At 46.0% G+C, this 14,949-nt stretch overlaps 1 protein-coding gene across 1 annotated transcript in view; it reads left to right on the top strand.

Moving 5' to 3' along the window:
- The first annotated feature begins 371 nt into the window (after nt 1-371).
- XIRP1 (xin actin binding repeat containing 1) overlaps nt 372-14,949 on the top strand; it is a 33,666-nt gene continuing 19,088 nt past the window's right edge. The window contains exons 1-5 of the mRNA XM_061474571.1: nt 372-488; nt 1,844-1,983; nt 3,260-3,314; nt 4,716-5,126; nt 5,501-5,582. Coding sequence (XP_061330555.1) covers nt 1,856-1,983; nt 3,260-3,314; nt 4,716-5,126; nt 5,501-5,582 — 676 coding nt within the window. The 5' untranslated portion in view covers nt 372-488; nt 1,844-1,855. The remainder of the gene's footprint in view (nt 489-1,843; nt 1,984-3,259; nt 3,315-4,715; nt 5,127-5,500; nt 5,583-14,949) is intronic.

The raw sequence follows: 14,949 nt of genomic DNA, 5'->3' as shown, positions 1-14,949 counted from the left end.
GGGACCGCTGGCTGAGCTAGAAAAACTCACTGGCTTGAAGGATGAAGATATGACTTGTGCCAGAAACATCCATTTTAAAATCCCCATGCAGAGGAGACAATTTCCACTCCACCTGAGACAAGATGGAGTTGGATTCCAGCAAATTTCCACCTTAATCAGGATCTAGCTGTGGGTCTAGATGGCTGTCGGTGCCCCAGCTGGGATCTGAACCTACCCAGTGTCTTTATAGGGGAGAATGAGACCTCAATAATGGCTGACAGGAGCAGGGAGGAGGCTTTATCTCCTCCGCTCTTCAGTGCCAGCTCTCTCTCTCACACACCATCCCCATTTGCACATCAGCTTTTAATATTTAATTGCAGCTTTGCCAAGGGACTTTGCCTCCTGTGCTGTAAAGAAGGGGAAGAGGAAGGCGTCAGAAGCGTGGTACTGAAGAGCCCCAAGGAGACTATCAAATGGCAGATCTCGGGTGGAGGAAAGCACTCTAGCATGTAAGTGATTTTACATAAAAACCCTCCCAGATCACAGAAGATGGAATGAATTAATACCAGAAAAATCCTTAGCAACTGGGGGATGCTGTGCTGATTGTGGGAACTTTTCAGGGTGGGCTGACAAGAGCATTTCCATCAACTGCCTGTACTGTATTTAAGGAAAAAGGGGGATATAAATGGAAAATCAAGGAACGGTTCCCTTGTAACAGGCTCGTTCTGCCACAAACTATATCCCTCGAGGACTTTTCACCTGGAATTGTTTAATGTTAGACACCACAGCAAAAAATGGGAAGCAACCCCTGGACTGTGGGAGGTGGGAGCTTGTGATCTAACAAATCTTTTTCTTCTCAAACATCATGGGAAGTGACCTGGAAAACAAAATAAAGGGAATTTCTAAAGCAACTAGTGACAAATATGTCCCCTTCCCTCTTGTCTTAATTTCAGCTCTCTTAAAGGCATGGGAGTGGAGGCAGCGATTCACAAATTTCTGTATGACACCCATATCTCCCAGAAAATCTGCCCCTCCTGACTCCATCTGGAAGTGGATGGGTGGACAGGTGGAGGCCAAATAGTCAGGCCAGTGCAATAGAAGTTGCTTATGAAACATATTTTGAAAGCAACATGGCTCTTAAAAGAAGTACTTTTAAAACCTTAAGTACGAGTATCTAACAATCCTGTAGTTCAAATGTCTGTGTCAGTAATTAAAGAGCAATTACATATAACTTATAGGTCCCTAGAGCTCTGTCTTAGTTCAGAAAATGAACCCCAGATGACCTAATGTACTTCCAAGTGTCAGATCAGTCATTGCAAATCCAATGCCTGAGACTTATGCTACGCATTTCTGAAGGCTGGAAAGCAGGAACATTTTTGGCAGAAGAGCCCAAGAGGTGCTTAATTCTCCAGTTACTGCCTGAATTCAGATCTGGTTTGGGTCTGTGCAACATTGGAAACAGAAGAAAATTTTAACCAATGACACACATACAAAATTTTCATCAAATCATTTTTAAGCTATTTAAAGCTCAAGTTCATCTGGTTTTTATTCCCTCCCTGTTACAGAGATGAACTGAGCAATCTAAAAGAACAAAAAAAGTGGTAGGCAAAGGTGGAAAAGACCCGTTCCCTCCATTAGGGGTAGTTTAATTTAAATTGTGTCTTCTTTAACCCTCTTTTATTTTTTCAAAAGTGATTTTACATGATGAGGTTTGCAGATGTATCAGTGAAGACACCATTTGTTCCACAGCCTTTTACTGATGCACCAATCCCATGGGTGGAGATGAATGCAATAACTGTTGGCCCCTTTTCCCTGGATCTTCACATCCAGCACCATAACCTTTGCTCTCTCGCTTCGATGCCAGCAGACAGAGAATATGGAAAAAGCTGAGAAGCTGAGGCCAGCTCAGTCCTTGCCTTTTCTGTGCCATTCTCCAAGGAGCAATCCAGAGCACAGAGCAGTTGTGCTGAGAAAATCTGTGTCTGTTTCTGAACTGGTTGCCAGGTAGGCGGTTTGTCTATGGTTGCAGCTCACCTTAGATCTGGGGGGTTCCAGGATAGATTTTCTTTTTCCCACCTCCATGAAAAACAAATCACACTCAGATAAGGTCTTTCCCAAGCACAGTGTCCCAGCACATCAGGTCTGAAGATGGAGGCAAGTACTTTCCTGCCATAACTGCTCTTAGCTATTATATATTACCAATGCATTACTAAGTCTTGGAAGACAAACCCTGGTTTAAAAGCCAGACGCACTCAACAAACTTCCCCAAATACAATGACATGGAAGAATTTGCCCTTGACCCTAATGACAGGAGCATTCCCAGATAGATAACTAAAACTTTTAATCTTGATAGTCTGTAAGGTGCCGCGAGGGAAACAAGCAAATGCTGGAGAGATAAGCTAATAGGGAAACAAGAGGGCTATGGGCATTTCATCCCCTCCTGGTTTCTCTCAACTGTCTCTAACCAAAATGCTCCAGGGAGAGACACATTTCAACCCAAGCCCTTTAAGGGCTAATTTCTCTTTTGGTTACAGCCCATAACTGAGATCAGACCACAGCATTGCCTAGAGTGAGACAAATAAGATTAGGAACAGAACCTGAAGTACATCTTCCTCAACATAAGAGTGACAGAGCAGCTGTCAAGACAGTCTCTTGAGCTTCCCTTTGGGACAGTTTAGTTCTGAATATCCCAAACTTGGCCAGTTTTCACTGTAAATAGTCATCTATCTGGCAGGGTCTTTACAGAAAGCTGAAAGGACACTTCCCACAGCAAGGAAGAGGAGGAAGGTGGCTTCTACAAAGGTCTCACTCATCATTGGTGTTATATTAGGTCAGATACTGACTTGATAAATCCCTTAACATTAGGTTAAAGCTGAATAAACAATGCATTGACCTTCTAGAAAGCCTGACTCCAGCTGCAAGCCATGTATCAGAAAACTGCAATGATACACCACGTTCAGCCAATACACCCTCCCCCCCAGCACATCCTCTACCAGTGGGGAGATGGGTGCTCTGGGAACACGTCTCCATGGAGCTTGGCAGGAGAGGGGTCATGCTGGATCTAGCAGCACTGAAATGAACTAATCCATTAGACCTCAACCCAATCTGCTTGGGGGGTCGAAAGGTTCACATAGTCTCACTCTTCAAGGTTGCATTTGAAGTCTGTTGGATTTAGTATTTTCTAGAGAGTAGGGGAAGGTAGAAAGAGCCTGTCTGCTATATGGAAAAATACATTCAGGCTAAGAAGGGAATAAGGTGACATCTCCTGTCTTCTCTGCAGGTACCAGAGCATCCTGGACTGTGAAAGCAACATGTTGAAGCAGGACCATCCCAAGGTGAGAGCCAGAGGCTCAAAGCAGGTGGGACAGAGCATGTCCTAACAACATAATGCTCCAGTTCTTGTCAAAAACCTATGTTTTTTTTCAATATCTGATGCTGTTCTGGGGACATCTCAGGGTAGGTCATATTCAACCCCCTTTTAGAATGTACAGATGGACTGACATAGATAAGATGCTGCAGGATGGGAAGTAAGCTTCATATATAACATTCAGATTGCTCTGGAGTGATTAAATTGAAGGGAGTGACACTATTGGAAGATCGTCAAGAGGTGTAAGACCTGGCAAAGGATTTAGTACTGGTTAGAAAGCAAGGGAAGGATCCAGACTGAGGCGAAGACACACAAAGTCATCAAGGCACCCAGACAAACACACTGGGCTGACAGACATAACACTGAGGCATCTCTGCCCTCCTCCATCAGCAGCTGGAGGTTTTCGAGGTTACTCCATGTATCTCAAATGACACTAACCATCTATCAAAGAACATAGACACTTAGTGTAATTTCTGTTATCTTACCCTAGAGTGCAGAAATCACTTTTTTTGTGCTTTTGACTGCAATGGGACTTAGACATCAAGTTCATGAGTAGATTTTTCTCACAACTGCATTTAAATGTCTACATTTCAACATCTTAAACTGAGTTCCCCCTTAACTAGAAGCTGTGAGTACTGTTCTCACATTATGACAAAGGTGCATCTCCCCCCTACCAGTGTCCTTTATAGCATATTTTGATTGCAGCCTCATTGGTAGAAGATGCAGATCTTGGCTCTGTGTTTGCACTATGGGTCCTGCTTTGTGATAAGGGCCTTTAACAACCTGGAATAACGAAGATAAAATCACACACTGGAAGCCAGATGCTTGGACTTCATCCAGTTTCTCTGCTGAAGACAGGGTTGATTCCCACTGGTCAGAGAAAGCTGAATTGCACCTCATTACAAAAAGACAGAATCTGAAAAAGAATGTTTTCAGTCCAGTTTTTTAAGAAACTGGAGGTTTCCTATGAAATTACAGAGAGGGGAATTTCCTGACTGTTTGGAAACATAATTTTCTAGAGGAAAAGGATGGAGATGGGGATAAAAACAATGATCTAGGAGGGAAGATAACCATTGGTCATATTTTTACTACTCCAAGGTTTCCCTGCATGACCATGGACAGATCAGGAGGCTGCACTGGAAATAGGCATAACAGAAACTTCTTCCACACTTCAAAAAGGGCTGGAATTTAGATGTGTCCCTGACATTTACTCCAGAGAACATAGAGCAGAAAGAGATGGGGCACTCTTTGGTCCCCAAAAGTCAACAGATGTAATGCTTGGATAGAAAAGCGGGAAATAAAGATTTCAGAAGCTATATTATTGAAGTTAGCAATGAGTCTATTTTGATGTTTGTTTTGGGTTTTTTAGCTCATGGAGAGAAGATATCTATCACAAATTAATGTCAGTCCAATGGGGAAGAATTATGCCTTTTCTCAAAGCCATCCCAGTGGTGTGTGCTCAAGCAAGTCCATGGAAGATCTTCCCTTCCCTAACATTAGTGCCCCAACAAGAAATCTCAAAGGACTCCTGACTATCTTTGACACTCCTAAAGCCACTCCACAGTGTAAGACTTTACCTTCGGCTTCAATGAACACACCATCTCCCAATGGCATTTTGAGGAAGAGGGAGGCTGATGCCAGAATGTTGACAACAATCCAATCCCCGAGCATGGACACCAAAGCCCATAAAGACCCATCCTTCCCTTCCTCTCTTCAGAGCATCCAGAGGAAGGCACAGAGGAGTCCTGTCACCATCAAATGGAAAGAGTCTACCACAAAGGTTAGTAGGTGTTCTTCTTAGGAAGCTCCTGGACATTTATTTAATTTGGGTGCCCAGAGTCATCCTTATAAATACTTGTGCTTCATGGCGGTACTTCATCATTCACTGACACAAATCCTTGGGCATGCAGGCTGCTCTGTGGAAGCCTGACTTTCTATGGAGGCAAGGAGGATCAGATGAAGCACTGTCCTTGGGGAGAACAGAGCAAACCCAAGGCTGGGTCAGGTCTACAGGAAGAGAAGTCCAAACCACACACAATATGTGGAGGCAACTTCAGGGCCTCTGGTGAAGATGCCTTCCCTGCACTGGGGCTTTGTGCAGTTCTTCTCTATTTATGGGCATTTACCTGCTTCCCCATTGTCATTCCCACACAGGAAGGGAAGCTGTCCCGCCACAAGCAGGCAATCATCTCCTCGGTGCTGGATACAGCTGATGACTCGACCACAGGCAAAAGCTGTGAGTTGGATTTATTTTGGTTACCATTCATCATTGCTATTCTACTGCCGGCTCTGTAGTTGCAACTGGGAAGAGTTTACTTGGTCCTTGCGCAAAGTTGTATTTCCCATGTAGTCCCATAGCAGAGACTGACAATTCTGGCTGGGGTTGGTGTGAGTACTGCAAGGTCTGGCCATGCAGGAGTGTGGCCAAGGATAGGAAGCACAGAAAGCAGATGACCCCACGACTGCAGCCTTCCAGCCCTGATCAGTCCCATTGTATGGAGCTGGCAAATCCCAGCACAGCTGGGATCTGGGCCAGTGATGAGTCCACAGAGCCATGCTGACTCTCCCTATGCTATTATCCCAGCATTTTAAAATAGCTGGTATTAAATACCGAGGCAAAAGCACATCCCTGTTTAGTTTGGGATGAGTAACATCTCCCTGCACCTCAGCCCTGAGAAAAGGAAAAAGGAGAGGTTCCTTTGTACCAAGCTAAGGAGTCTTGGCTGGGCTCCTTTTGAATTTGGCAGCAGTGGTGTGTTAGACACAGTAATCCTTGGCTTAAGAAACAGCATGTTAGTGATCCCTAATGATATGATATCATCGGGACTAAAGCAGGTAAAGGATATTTCAGGGCAACAGGTATCTGTGAAGAGCAAGGGATCCAAGCTGAAGCTTTGCATGGGAAAGGGTTGAATTTTACCAAACTTTGCTGTTTGATTTGGAGCAGGAAGAAACAGCTCTCGAAAAAATCCTATGACTGTATTTGAGACCAGTGGGCCCTCCTGCCTTCTTTGGGCCTGGATCAGGAATCCAGGGACCCCATATTCCATCTATCTATGATTTGTTCTCTTCCTTGTCTCTTACATAAGAAGGGAAATAATTTTAAAAAGATAAATCACATGCTGCCTGGATTTGGGACACTGTATTTAGTTACCTAACTGCATGGGAAAGAAGTGTCTTACATGAGCACACAGATAAAGGAAGAAGCTGAAGTTTCCACAGCACTGCTGTGATTATTTTAACGTCAAAGCACGTGAAGTTACCATGCTATCTTGCTAGACACTATCACAGTATTAGCTGCAGTGTGCCTTTTACAGCGCGAGGAACATCTTTTCCTCTGGCTGGCAAATGATGAATCATGACCTATTTTAGAGCCTTACACCACTCTCCAGCCCCTGACTCAAAGGCCTTGTAATAGGAAACACTTCGTGTTGGCTCTTCTTTTGGCAGGGCTAGGTTTTGTGTGATGTGGTGTCCTCTGGGGAGGCAATTGCAGCCAGGGAGCTGGGAGTATGACAGCTACCTCTGATGTAGGTGCTGGATTTGCTCAGCGACAGGAGTTGTAATGTTTCCTAAAAAAGTCCAGGAACCAGCTGTCCCATATCTCTTCTGGGACAAGACATGTCTTGGGTTATACCTTCACTTTTCTTGGTCTACTCATCATCACCCACAGCTCTTCCTCAAGGCTGATGAGGGGACACCTGCCCAATATAGTGACCTGAGATGGGGAAGGCAGTCTTGAACAGTTTGAAGCCACACAATGTTATAAGGTTAAGCACAGAGCATGTTCTCAGGTGTTGGATTCTGTGATACGGAGGATAACAGCTTGGCAGTGTTCAAAGCAGCTCTACTGACTGATATTTGGCTTACCAGCGAACACATGCCCATGCAACAGTTCAGACCCGAATAACTACACATGAATTCAAAGCACTGGTTGTTGTACCTCTTCCCAGACATGGCATCATCACCTCTGAGTCACTGCTGGAGTCCTGAGCATTGCTGAAATAGGAAGGCTGCTAGATCCCTTAGATAAGCCCATTCCCAGGCAGCTAAACCAGCGGGGCTACATCCCCCGCCATGCTGACAATATCAAATGATCCAGAGAAAGCTGCCAACAAAGACATTATCAAGTCACAAATTAAAGAGGTCCAAGCGGCTCTAGTTCACAATAATGAGATTAAACTGAGCACTGACTTACTTACACTGTAGAGCAAAATATTTCAAAGGAAGGAAGATGGCAAATCAAGGAACCTTTTTCCCGAAGGGAAATAGTTGAAAACTTGAGTGCTTTAATATTAAAAAGGAGAAGACACCAGTTAATTTGCTGCAGGTAGAGTCTCCTGAGTACTCTGGGTTTAAAAATTAACAACTTCTAGATAAATTTTGGCAATCAAAGAGAGGAAAATCACAGCCAAGAAAAAGAGCAGCATGCATGCAGGCATGCCATCCCCCCACCTACACACACACATATGCTTGTGCATGTATGTATTAATATAGCTCGTTTATTCAGTGTTTTCAGGTGAAGGGCACACAAGGATGTTACCTCAGTGCAGTGCAAAGATGAAACAGGAGCCTGACATGACTGCAAATTGCAGAGCACCCAGGCAGCCTCCAAAAGGCATTTAATTCCCTCCTCCCCCTTTCTATTTTGTATTCCTTTCGACCTCTACCCGCTGGGAATTTTCACAGCAAGGAGAGGAGGCGAAGGAGAGGGCTCCCCCATCCTGCGTGCAGGGAGACCCAAGCTCAGTTAAACGTCTGCTTGGTAGGGGATGGTTTCCTCTGCTCGCTGCAGCGCCCGTTCTTTCTCCTGCAAGGGGGTGCGGTGCCATCTAGCGACAACGAAACAGTCCCACTTCGGTCCCCTAATCGGTCTCTGAAAGGATGAAGCTGCACAGCACCCACCGGACACCAGGTCTCAGCCCCATCAGTGGAGCGAGGCTGTCACCTCTCAGTCATCTCTCCTTGGCCTTTCAGCCAGCATCCCCCCTTCTTCAGCGCCTTGCTCAACAGACGGGTTTGGAGAACATCACCAATGAACTGGAAAGATCTGAAAGGCAGCGGGAAAATGCTGATCTAAGATAAAAGGCTGTGCTTATGCTACAGACAGCTCTGAGCTCAAGGCAGCTCTGGCACTTGCAGTGATAGAGGCTTCTGCAGCCAAAATAATCCTTAAAAGCTCATTTCCCTTTCAGCAGTTGCCTTTCATGAGCACAAGTGGGAATTGAATGTCAGGGCTTCTGTAAGTGTCCAACCTGTCCAGCTCTAAGTGCTTTGTGCCTCTGCAACTCAGCCTAGAGGGAAACTTAGAGTGTTTAACCATGAGATCCATCTGCCCCTCTGGCTACAGCACCTCACATCACAAACAGAAGGGGGAGAAGCAGGTGCTCCCCTTTCACCTCTCCCAACCCCTGTGACCGCCAGTCAGGGATGCTGGGATCACAGGCACCTTTTGGAGGGCTGACATGGGAGTGTGCAGCTGTTCTCAAGCAGTCATGGAGAGCAGGGGAGCAATTAGCCTCGGCTCATGCCTGGCGAAGCTCTGCTGGGCAGCAGCAATCAAAACAGGATAGTCCCTTCTAGCTGGCTTTTCCTGTGAGCCCTAGTCTCTACTCTCCCTCAATTTAACCTAAAGAGCCTATCCCCTCCTGAGCAGCTGCTACCCTCTTCTCTCAGCTCCCAGCAAGAGCCACCCCATCTTAGTCAAAGGCTGCTGATCTCTCCCTGTCACACTCTCAGCGCTTCTCAGAAAATCACGGTACACCACTGACAGGTTTTTTATTTCTATTTCCTGCTTTTTAATTAGTCACTGTCTTTTAGACAAAAGGGCAAAACCCTTCTCTTGGGAGCTGTGCAGAGCTGTCAGGTAGCTCAGGTGTTACAGGCTTGCAGGAGCAGTTCACAGGGCACTGATGGGAGACCCAGATTGAAGTCACAACCCACAGCAGACCAGGTCCTCCACTTAAGGATGGAGACAGAGACAGTAGGAATGTGGACAGCCAGCCATGCATGTAGACAGACCACCACCCCTGTACACATACGTTGTATGTTGCAGCTAGACAGACAGACAGACAGGCAAATATATGTTGCAGATGAAGAGAGTTACATACATAACATGCATTATATACATACATGCATAAATACATGTTCCTGCTGGGCACATGCATGCTGCAAGGACACACATGAATGCCCACCATGAGCTGCTGACTGAGCTGATATGCTCTGCCCTTCACCTCCTGCCTTTGTGTCCCTCCACCCATATGGAATAACTAAGATACCTCAGTCCCCAGCCTGCCACTGTGTTTGCTGACACCACCATCACCCAGTTCATGCTACCTGAATGGGCACACTTTTGTTGGCAGCCCCTGCCATGCCCAGCCCTCTGACTCTGGCTGGCAACCAAAGACCCGTCTATCACCCTCCTGTCAAAATCCCTCACTGGCGGCTTCACATCATGGGATATACTCAGCACAGACCACCTCAGTCTGCAGCTCCTCAGCTGCTTAGTGCTGCCTCACTCACAGCCATCACCTACAATGTACGGTCTTCTCCTCAGCACCCAGCAGTAACAAGGGTGGGCTGTGTTTCCCACCACCCCCAGATAGTTAAATTTCAGCCCATTCTAATTTAACTCTTTTCTTCAATCCTCATTCATTGAAAGAAGCAAAAAAGAACATGGAGATCACTCTGGGAGGGGTGATGACCTTCCTAGGCACTAGGCTTAATGCAGGCAGCAAGGGACTTGCAATTCATAGCCTTGCAGGATGCTTAACCAAACTGGGCTATAGAAAAGAGGAGTCAGGCCCTTCTAGGAACCTTGTGGAAGCAGATGGTCATCTAGAGCTGGACGTAATGTGATGTGGTGTGAAGCTGGTGAAGAAAACTTGTCACATGCGGAACTGCAGCTTGGTTGGTGTATAGCATCCTCTCCAGGGTACTGGTGCCATGGGAAAACAAGATGGGTAGCAGCTTCTCCAAATATCCCTGTAAAACTCCAGAAACTGTAAAACCAGCAGCACTGAGCCGCTTGGCCCATTGGAGCAAAGATCACGGACCTTTGGGGACCGGGGTTATGCTTCATCTACTCAGCACAATGCTGCTGAGATCTTTATGTGACCAATGAGCTTGGCTGTAACGGAGATGTCCCTGTGCTGCACACTGTACAGACACATTGCAGAGAGGCTGAAAGACCTTAGGGAACTACCAGTACTTTGTATCTCTGACTGTCAGTTGGGACACAGCAAAGCTAAGAAAGTTCCACACTGACAGATAAAATAGGATTTTTGCGAGACCCTCTGGTCCAGCACAGCTCACATCTGTGCATCTCTCCTTCATCACTGCAGTCCCACGGCCTGGGAAGGTACAAACAGGGTGTGACCAAGCATGGGTCTTTGTGGCCCTTGCCCTGGATTTGATCCTAAGCACCTCTGAGTGTTTTATCTCAGGTGATGGTTACCTGTGGTACGCACATAGCCAAACCTATATCTCCTTTCATTGCCATGTGGTGATTTACTCAAACATTCACTCTCTAAAGGTGTCAGAAAAGCAAACCAGCAAGAGAACATTTTGGGTACCTCAGCCATATAGCTCTCCCAGCCTGGTAAGTGTAGACTGTTAAAATAAGCCCCAGAGCCACTGGTGATGTCTGTATTTGTACACCAGCATGGCTAAGGCAGGGGCCCCAGCTTTGTACCAACCATTTATAGAAACAATAGCATGCACTGCTCAGCTGAGCTTTGAGAGCACTGAGAACCCTCTGGGGCTGAGTGTTTTATTGCTGTCCCTCTCCAAACACCACCCAGAACAGTTACCTGCAGCACCACATTGCTAACAGAGGGACTGCAGGGATGGGGGTGATTCCCGTCTGATCATAAAGCAGATAACTCAATCATCCATCTTGGTATACACGCTACCCATCACTTTCCTAACATATCTTTTTTCCATTCTTGGTTCTAAAATATTGGAACTGATGAGGAAATAGGGAACCAGAAAATGTAGCTAATACCTGACACCTGCCCAACTTTTCCCTTAGAACTTTAGCTTTAGAGGCAAAAGCAGCCTTGCTTGCAGGTCACACCCCGAGCACATGACAGTGAGTCAGGGAAATGCCTCTTCCCCATTGCACCACTGCCTGAAGCGTCCCCTGTCCTGTACTAGAGGTACGTTGAATGAATAAGTTCTGAAAATAAGCCAGGCACCCAGACTTCCCCAGCCTCTGTGTAGTATTGCTAAAGCTCATGATTGACTCAGCCTGGTGGAAGAGCAATTTCACTCTTCCCAAAAATAGACCACGTACTTCATCCTCTCAACATAGCCCAGCACTCCCTGATAAAACCAGCTGTCAGAGACTACTGGGAGGCAGTGAACAGAACCGAGGGTGTGGGAGTGGAGCAGGGCTCCTCATAGGATACACTAAGGGCTGTCCGGCTGTGAGTTTCACATATATTTTCCACTGGGGCTGTCTACGGCGTGACACAGCTTTTGGGACTACTGAGACTTCCCTGTAAGTAATTTTGGGGTAGTTTAGAGCAGGGTGAACTGTTGTGTGAATATGAACCTCAGACTGATGCTAAAATGCAGGGCAAATTAGGATGTTTAGCGCCTCATCTTATGAAAGCTGTGTTGCAGCTCATGGAAAGCCATGGATTTTATTTTGTTGGCCTAGATCATGGTAAATCACACCCTCTACTGCAGAAGGTGCTGTCTCTGTATTCCATGGATGGTGGCTTCAGTTTGGTTCAGCATCATCATGTAGAGCACTTGGGCATGTTCACAGCAGAAAAAGAGCATTGGGCATGTTCAAGGCAGAAACAGAGCACTGTACATGTGTGCTTTCCCCCTGTCAATATTCCTGTTAGGAATATTGAAATTCCTCGCTTTGGGGCTTAAACTCATAAGGCCAGACTTCAGTGTCTACTCTTTCCACCGGAAACAGGGTTATTTACCATGACTCTGGTCACCATGATCTGCAGTAGGGGAAATGATCTGTAAGGGATTTGGTTGAGCTGGAGGGTTGCTCAGGTGGAGGGGACATCTTCCAGATCCAAACCATGTTCAGGACTGATAGGCAGGAGGCATTAAAATGTGTACTGTTCAGAGGGAAATGAGCTTTGCTTCATTTTACAAACCTAGGGAACAGGAGGCAATGTAAGATTAGCTACAGAGGGAATTTCTTCCCCTCCTCTTCTGGTCTTCAGGGGGGGCTGAGAAACGCATTTGTGACCCTGAGCCTGTTGGGTTAGCCTCATTCATATTACCATACCACTCCCTATTTGTGCTTATGTATGGAAAGTAACTCTATGCCATCCTGTAAGTCAGAGCAGAAAATGTCCTGTGTGTGCATTTATGTGTCTCTTATGCCTGATTTTCCACTTACTAAGGCCTTTTAGCTCTAAGGTCTGTGTCAGCAGAAAAGAGCCAGACTCCAGGTCCAGATCTTGGTGCTGCCCCTCAGTCACTGTGTGAAGAGCCTGACCCCAACAGCCTGAGTTGAAAGCAATATTTTTCTGGTCATGCATTCGGTGATGGTTAAGGTTTCCTTCTAAAGTACACATCCTGCTGATTGGCTGCTGTGAGAATAACAGAAATCTTTTAACTTCCCCCATTTCCCTCTATTTTCCAGTTTTCACCCACTAGATTCAGATTTTTATTAGAAAACAGGAATTTAGGGAAAAAGATGTGGAGTTGGTGTCTCAGGTACAGATATCACTTGACAAGAAGTGAAACATGAAAACCTATGTTCTTGTTCAGACAAAGTGAAGATAATCCACTCATGGCAATTAAGGGATCCAGCATGGGTGGAAATTCATAGGAACATCCTACAAAGGCTGATATCAGCCCTTGAATAGGTGCAGTATTTTGCAGAATACAAAAGCCTCTTTTAAGGTGGTAAACAGGCAAAGATGCCCTAGCTTGTTGCTAGGAGAATGAAAATCCTGTTTTGGTACTGGCAAAACACCCAGTTACGGGTCTGAACATGGTAGCAGGAATCTCTGCATTAAGTACTATACAACCTGGCATTTTACTTCTTTAAAGCCAACTGTTTCTCTCCTACCCAGTATTCTCACTGGCAATTTGCTCTATTCAGAAACAAATGGAAATGCAGGAGAAACTCAATAGCTACAAGTGGGTTGGGGTTTTCTCTTTAAAGGATACTGATAGATTTTTTTGGGCTGTGACTCTTTCTTCCAAAACAGTATTTTCTTGGCTGTCAGTGATAAAGAGCTGACAGCAGCATGGAAACACCGTGATAAGAATAGAAAGCAAAGGCACGGTCTCAACCGCTCCTCAGAACTGCATGGTATCCATGTAATGTCCCTGCGTAAACTCTATGGCATGGCAAAGAAATGCTTAAAGATGCATGCCACAGCCCTGATCCCAGCTGTGTTCTGCATCCCAGGCGGGATGCGTGGCTGGAGATGCTCACAAGGCTCATGCCTGCGCAGACATTCCCAAGGTGTCTCTTCACAGTGGTTAGAGAGGGCTTCCCTTAAAAGGTCTGGTATTTACGGCATGCCAAGAAACCCTCTCCCCAGATAGAGGTTATTCCACTGGGTAGTTGGGTGTTCCCTTGGGAAGGGGATTTTAGAGGGAGGGAAGCTGCTATCATGAATGGTCATCCTGCATTGTGGTGTGCAAAGGCTGAGATGCTGCTCTATGGGAGAAGGTAGAGCATGCAGAGGAGTTAGGGATGAAAATAGTTCTGCTGCCAGTCAGCATTCAGGGACAGGTGAAATAGAGAAACAGGGAAATAGAAACAGCTCTCATTAGACATCGGATGGGAGTGTTTATCACCATTCCACTGAAAAACCCCTGTGTAAATAACAGAGTTACTGGAGGGTATGAGAACAGTGCTGGCATGACCAGGGTGTGATACATGATCCCCAGCATGTCAGAGGGCAGTGCTGGATACTGAGATCACAGGGATACACAGCCCGGGAGAGTGATTTATTAAGCAACCTCTCAACCTTTATTAACCTTTTGCAAATAGCAGAGGAACACGGACAATGAGGCAATGCGGAGTGAATAGTCAGGATTACATCTGCCTTGTGTAGGCACTTGGTATCCCAAAAGCAGGGGAGCTGACCCAGGTGATGTCAAAGACCCTCTCTAAGGAAACACAGCCTCACATCAGTTGGCCCACTCGGGAAGTCCACGTCCCCAGCCAGCAATGCCACTCGCAGCTGTCTCTCAGCAGAGCTTCCTGGCATTTTTTGGTACCAGGAATAGAGTCCTCCACATTCCTAGATTTCTGCAAAGCCCAGAAATAGCCCCGAGCTGCCTTGGGGCAGATACTCAGCTCTGCCTGAGGCTATATTTTCCCAGCTCTTCTCAGGAGCTGTTTAAATTACCTGGGGGCTGTGATGTTGCTCCTGCAAAGGAAAGTCCAGTTGACAGTGAGGAGCCCAAAACATTTGCAGAAGTGACTAAAGATCATGAATCTCCAGTTTACAGGTGCTGGAAATTGTAGAGAGATCTGAACCTGAAACTCAAGTGCAGGAAGCAAGACACTCTTCAGTAGCCGCTTTTTCCTTCACCCCCTCCCATTTCAGATTTGAAAATTCAACTCTATACACGTGCAAAATTAAAATTGTTTGACTATA

The sequence above is a fragment of the Pezoporus flaviventris genome, unplaced genomic scaffold (assembly GCF_033815535.1).
Source record: "Pezoporus flaviventris isolate CSIRO_AGI_PZ_B2104156 unplaced genomic scaffold, CSIRO_AGI_Pfla_v1 ptg000079l, whole genome shotgun sequence".
Lineage (NCBI taxonomy): Eukaryota > Metazoa > Chordata > Aves > Psittaciformes > Psittacidae > Pezoporus > Pezoporus flaviventris.
Note: the sequence above shows the minus strand (reverse complement) of the source record. Positions and strands in the feature narration are given on the sequence as shown.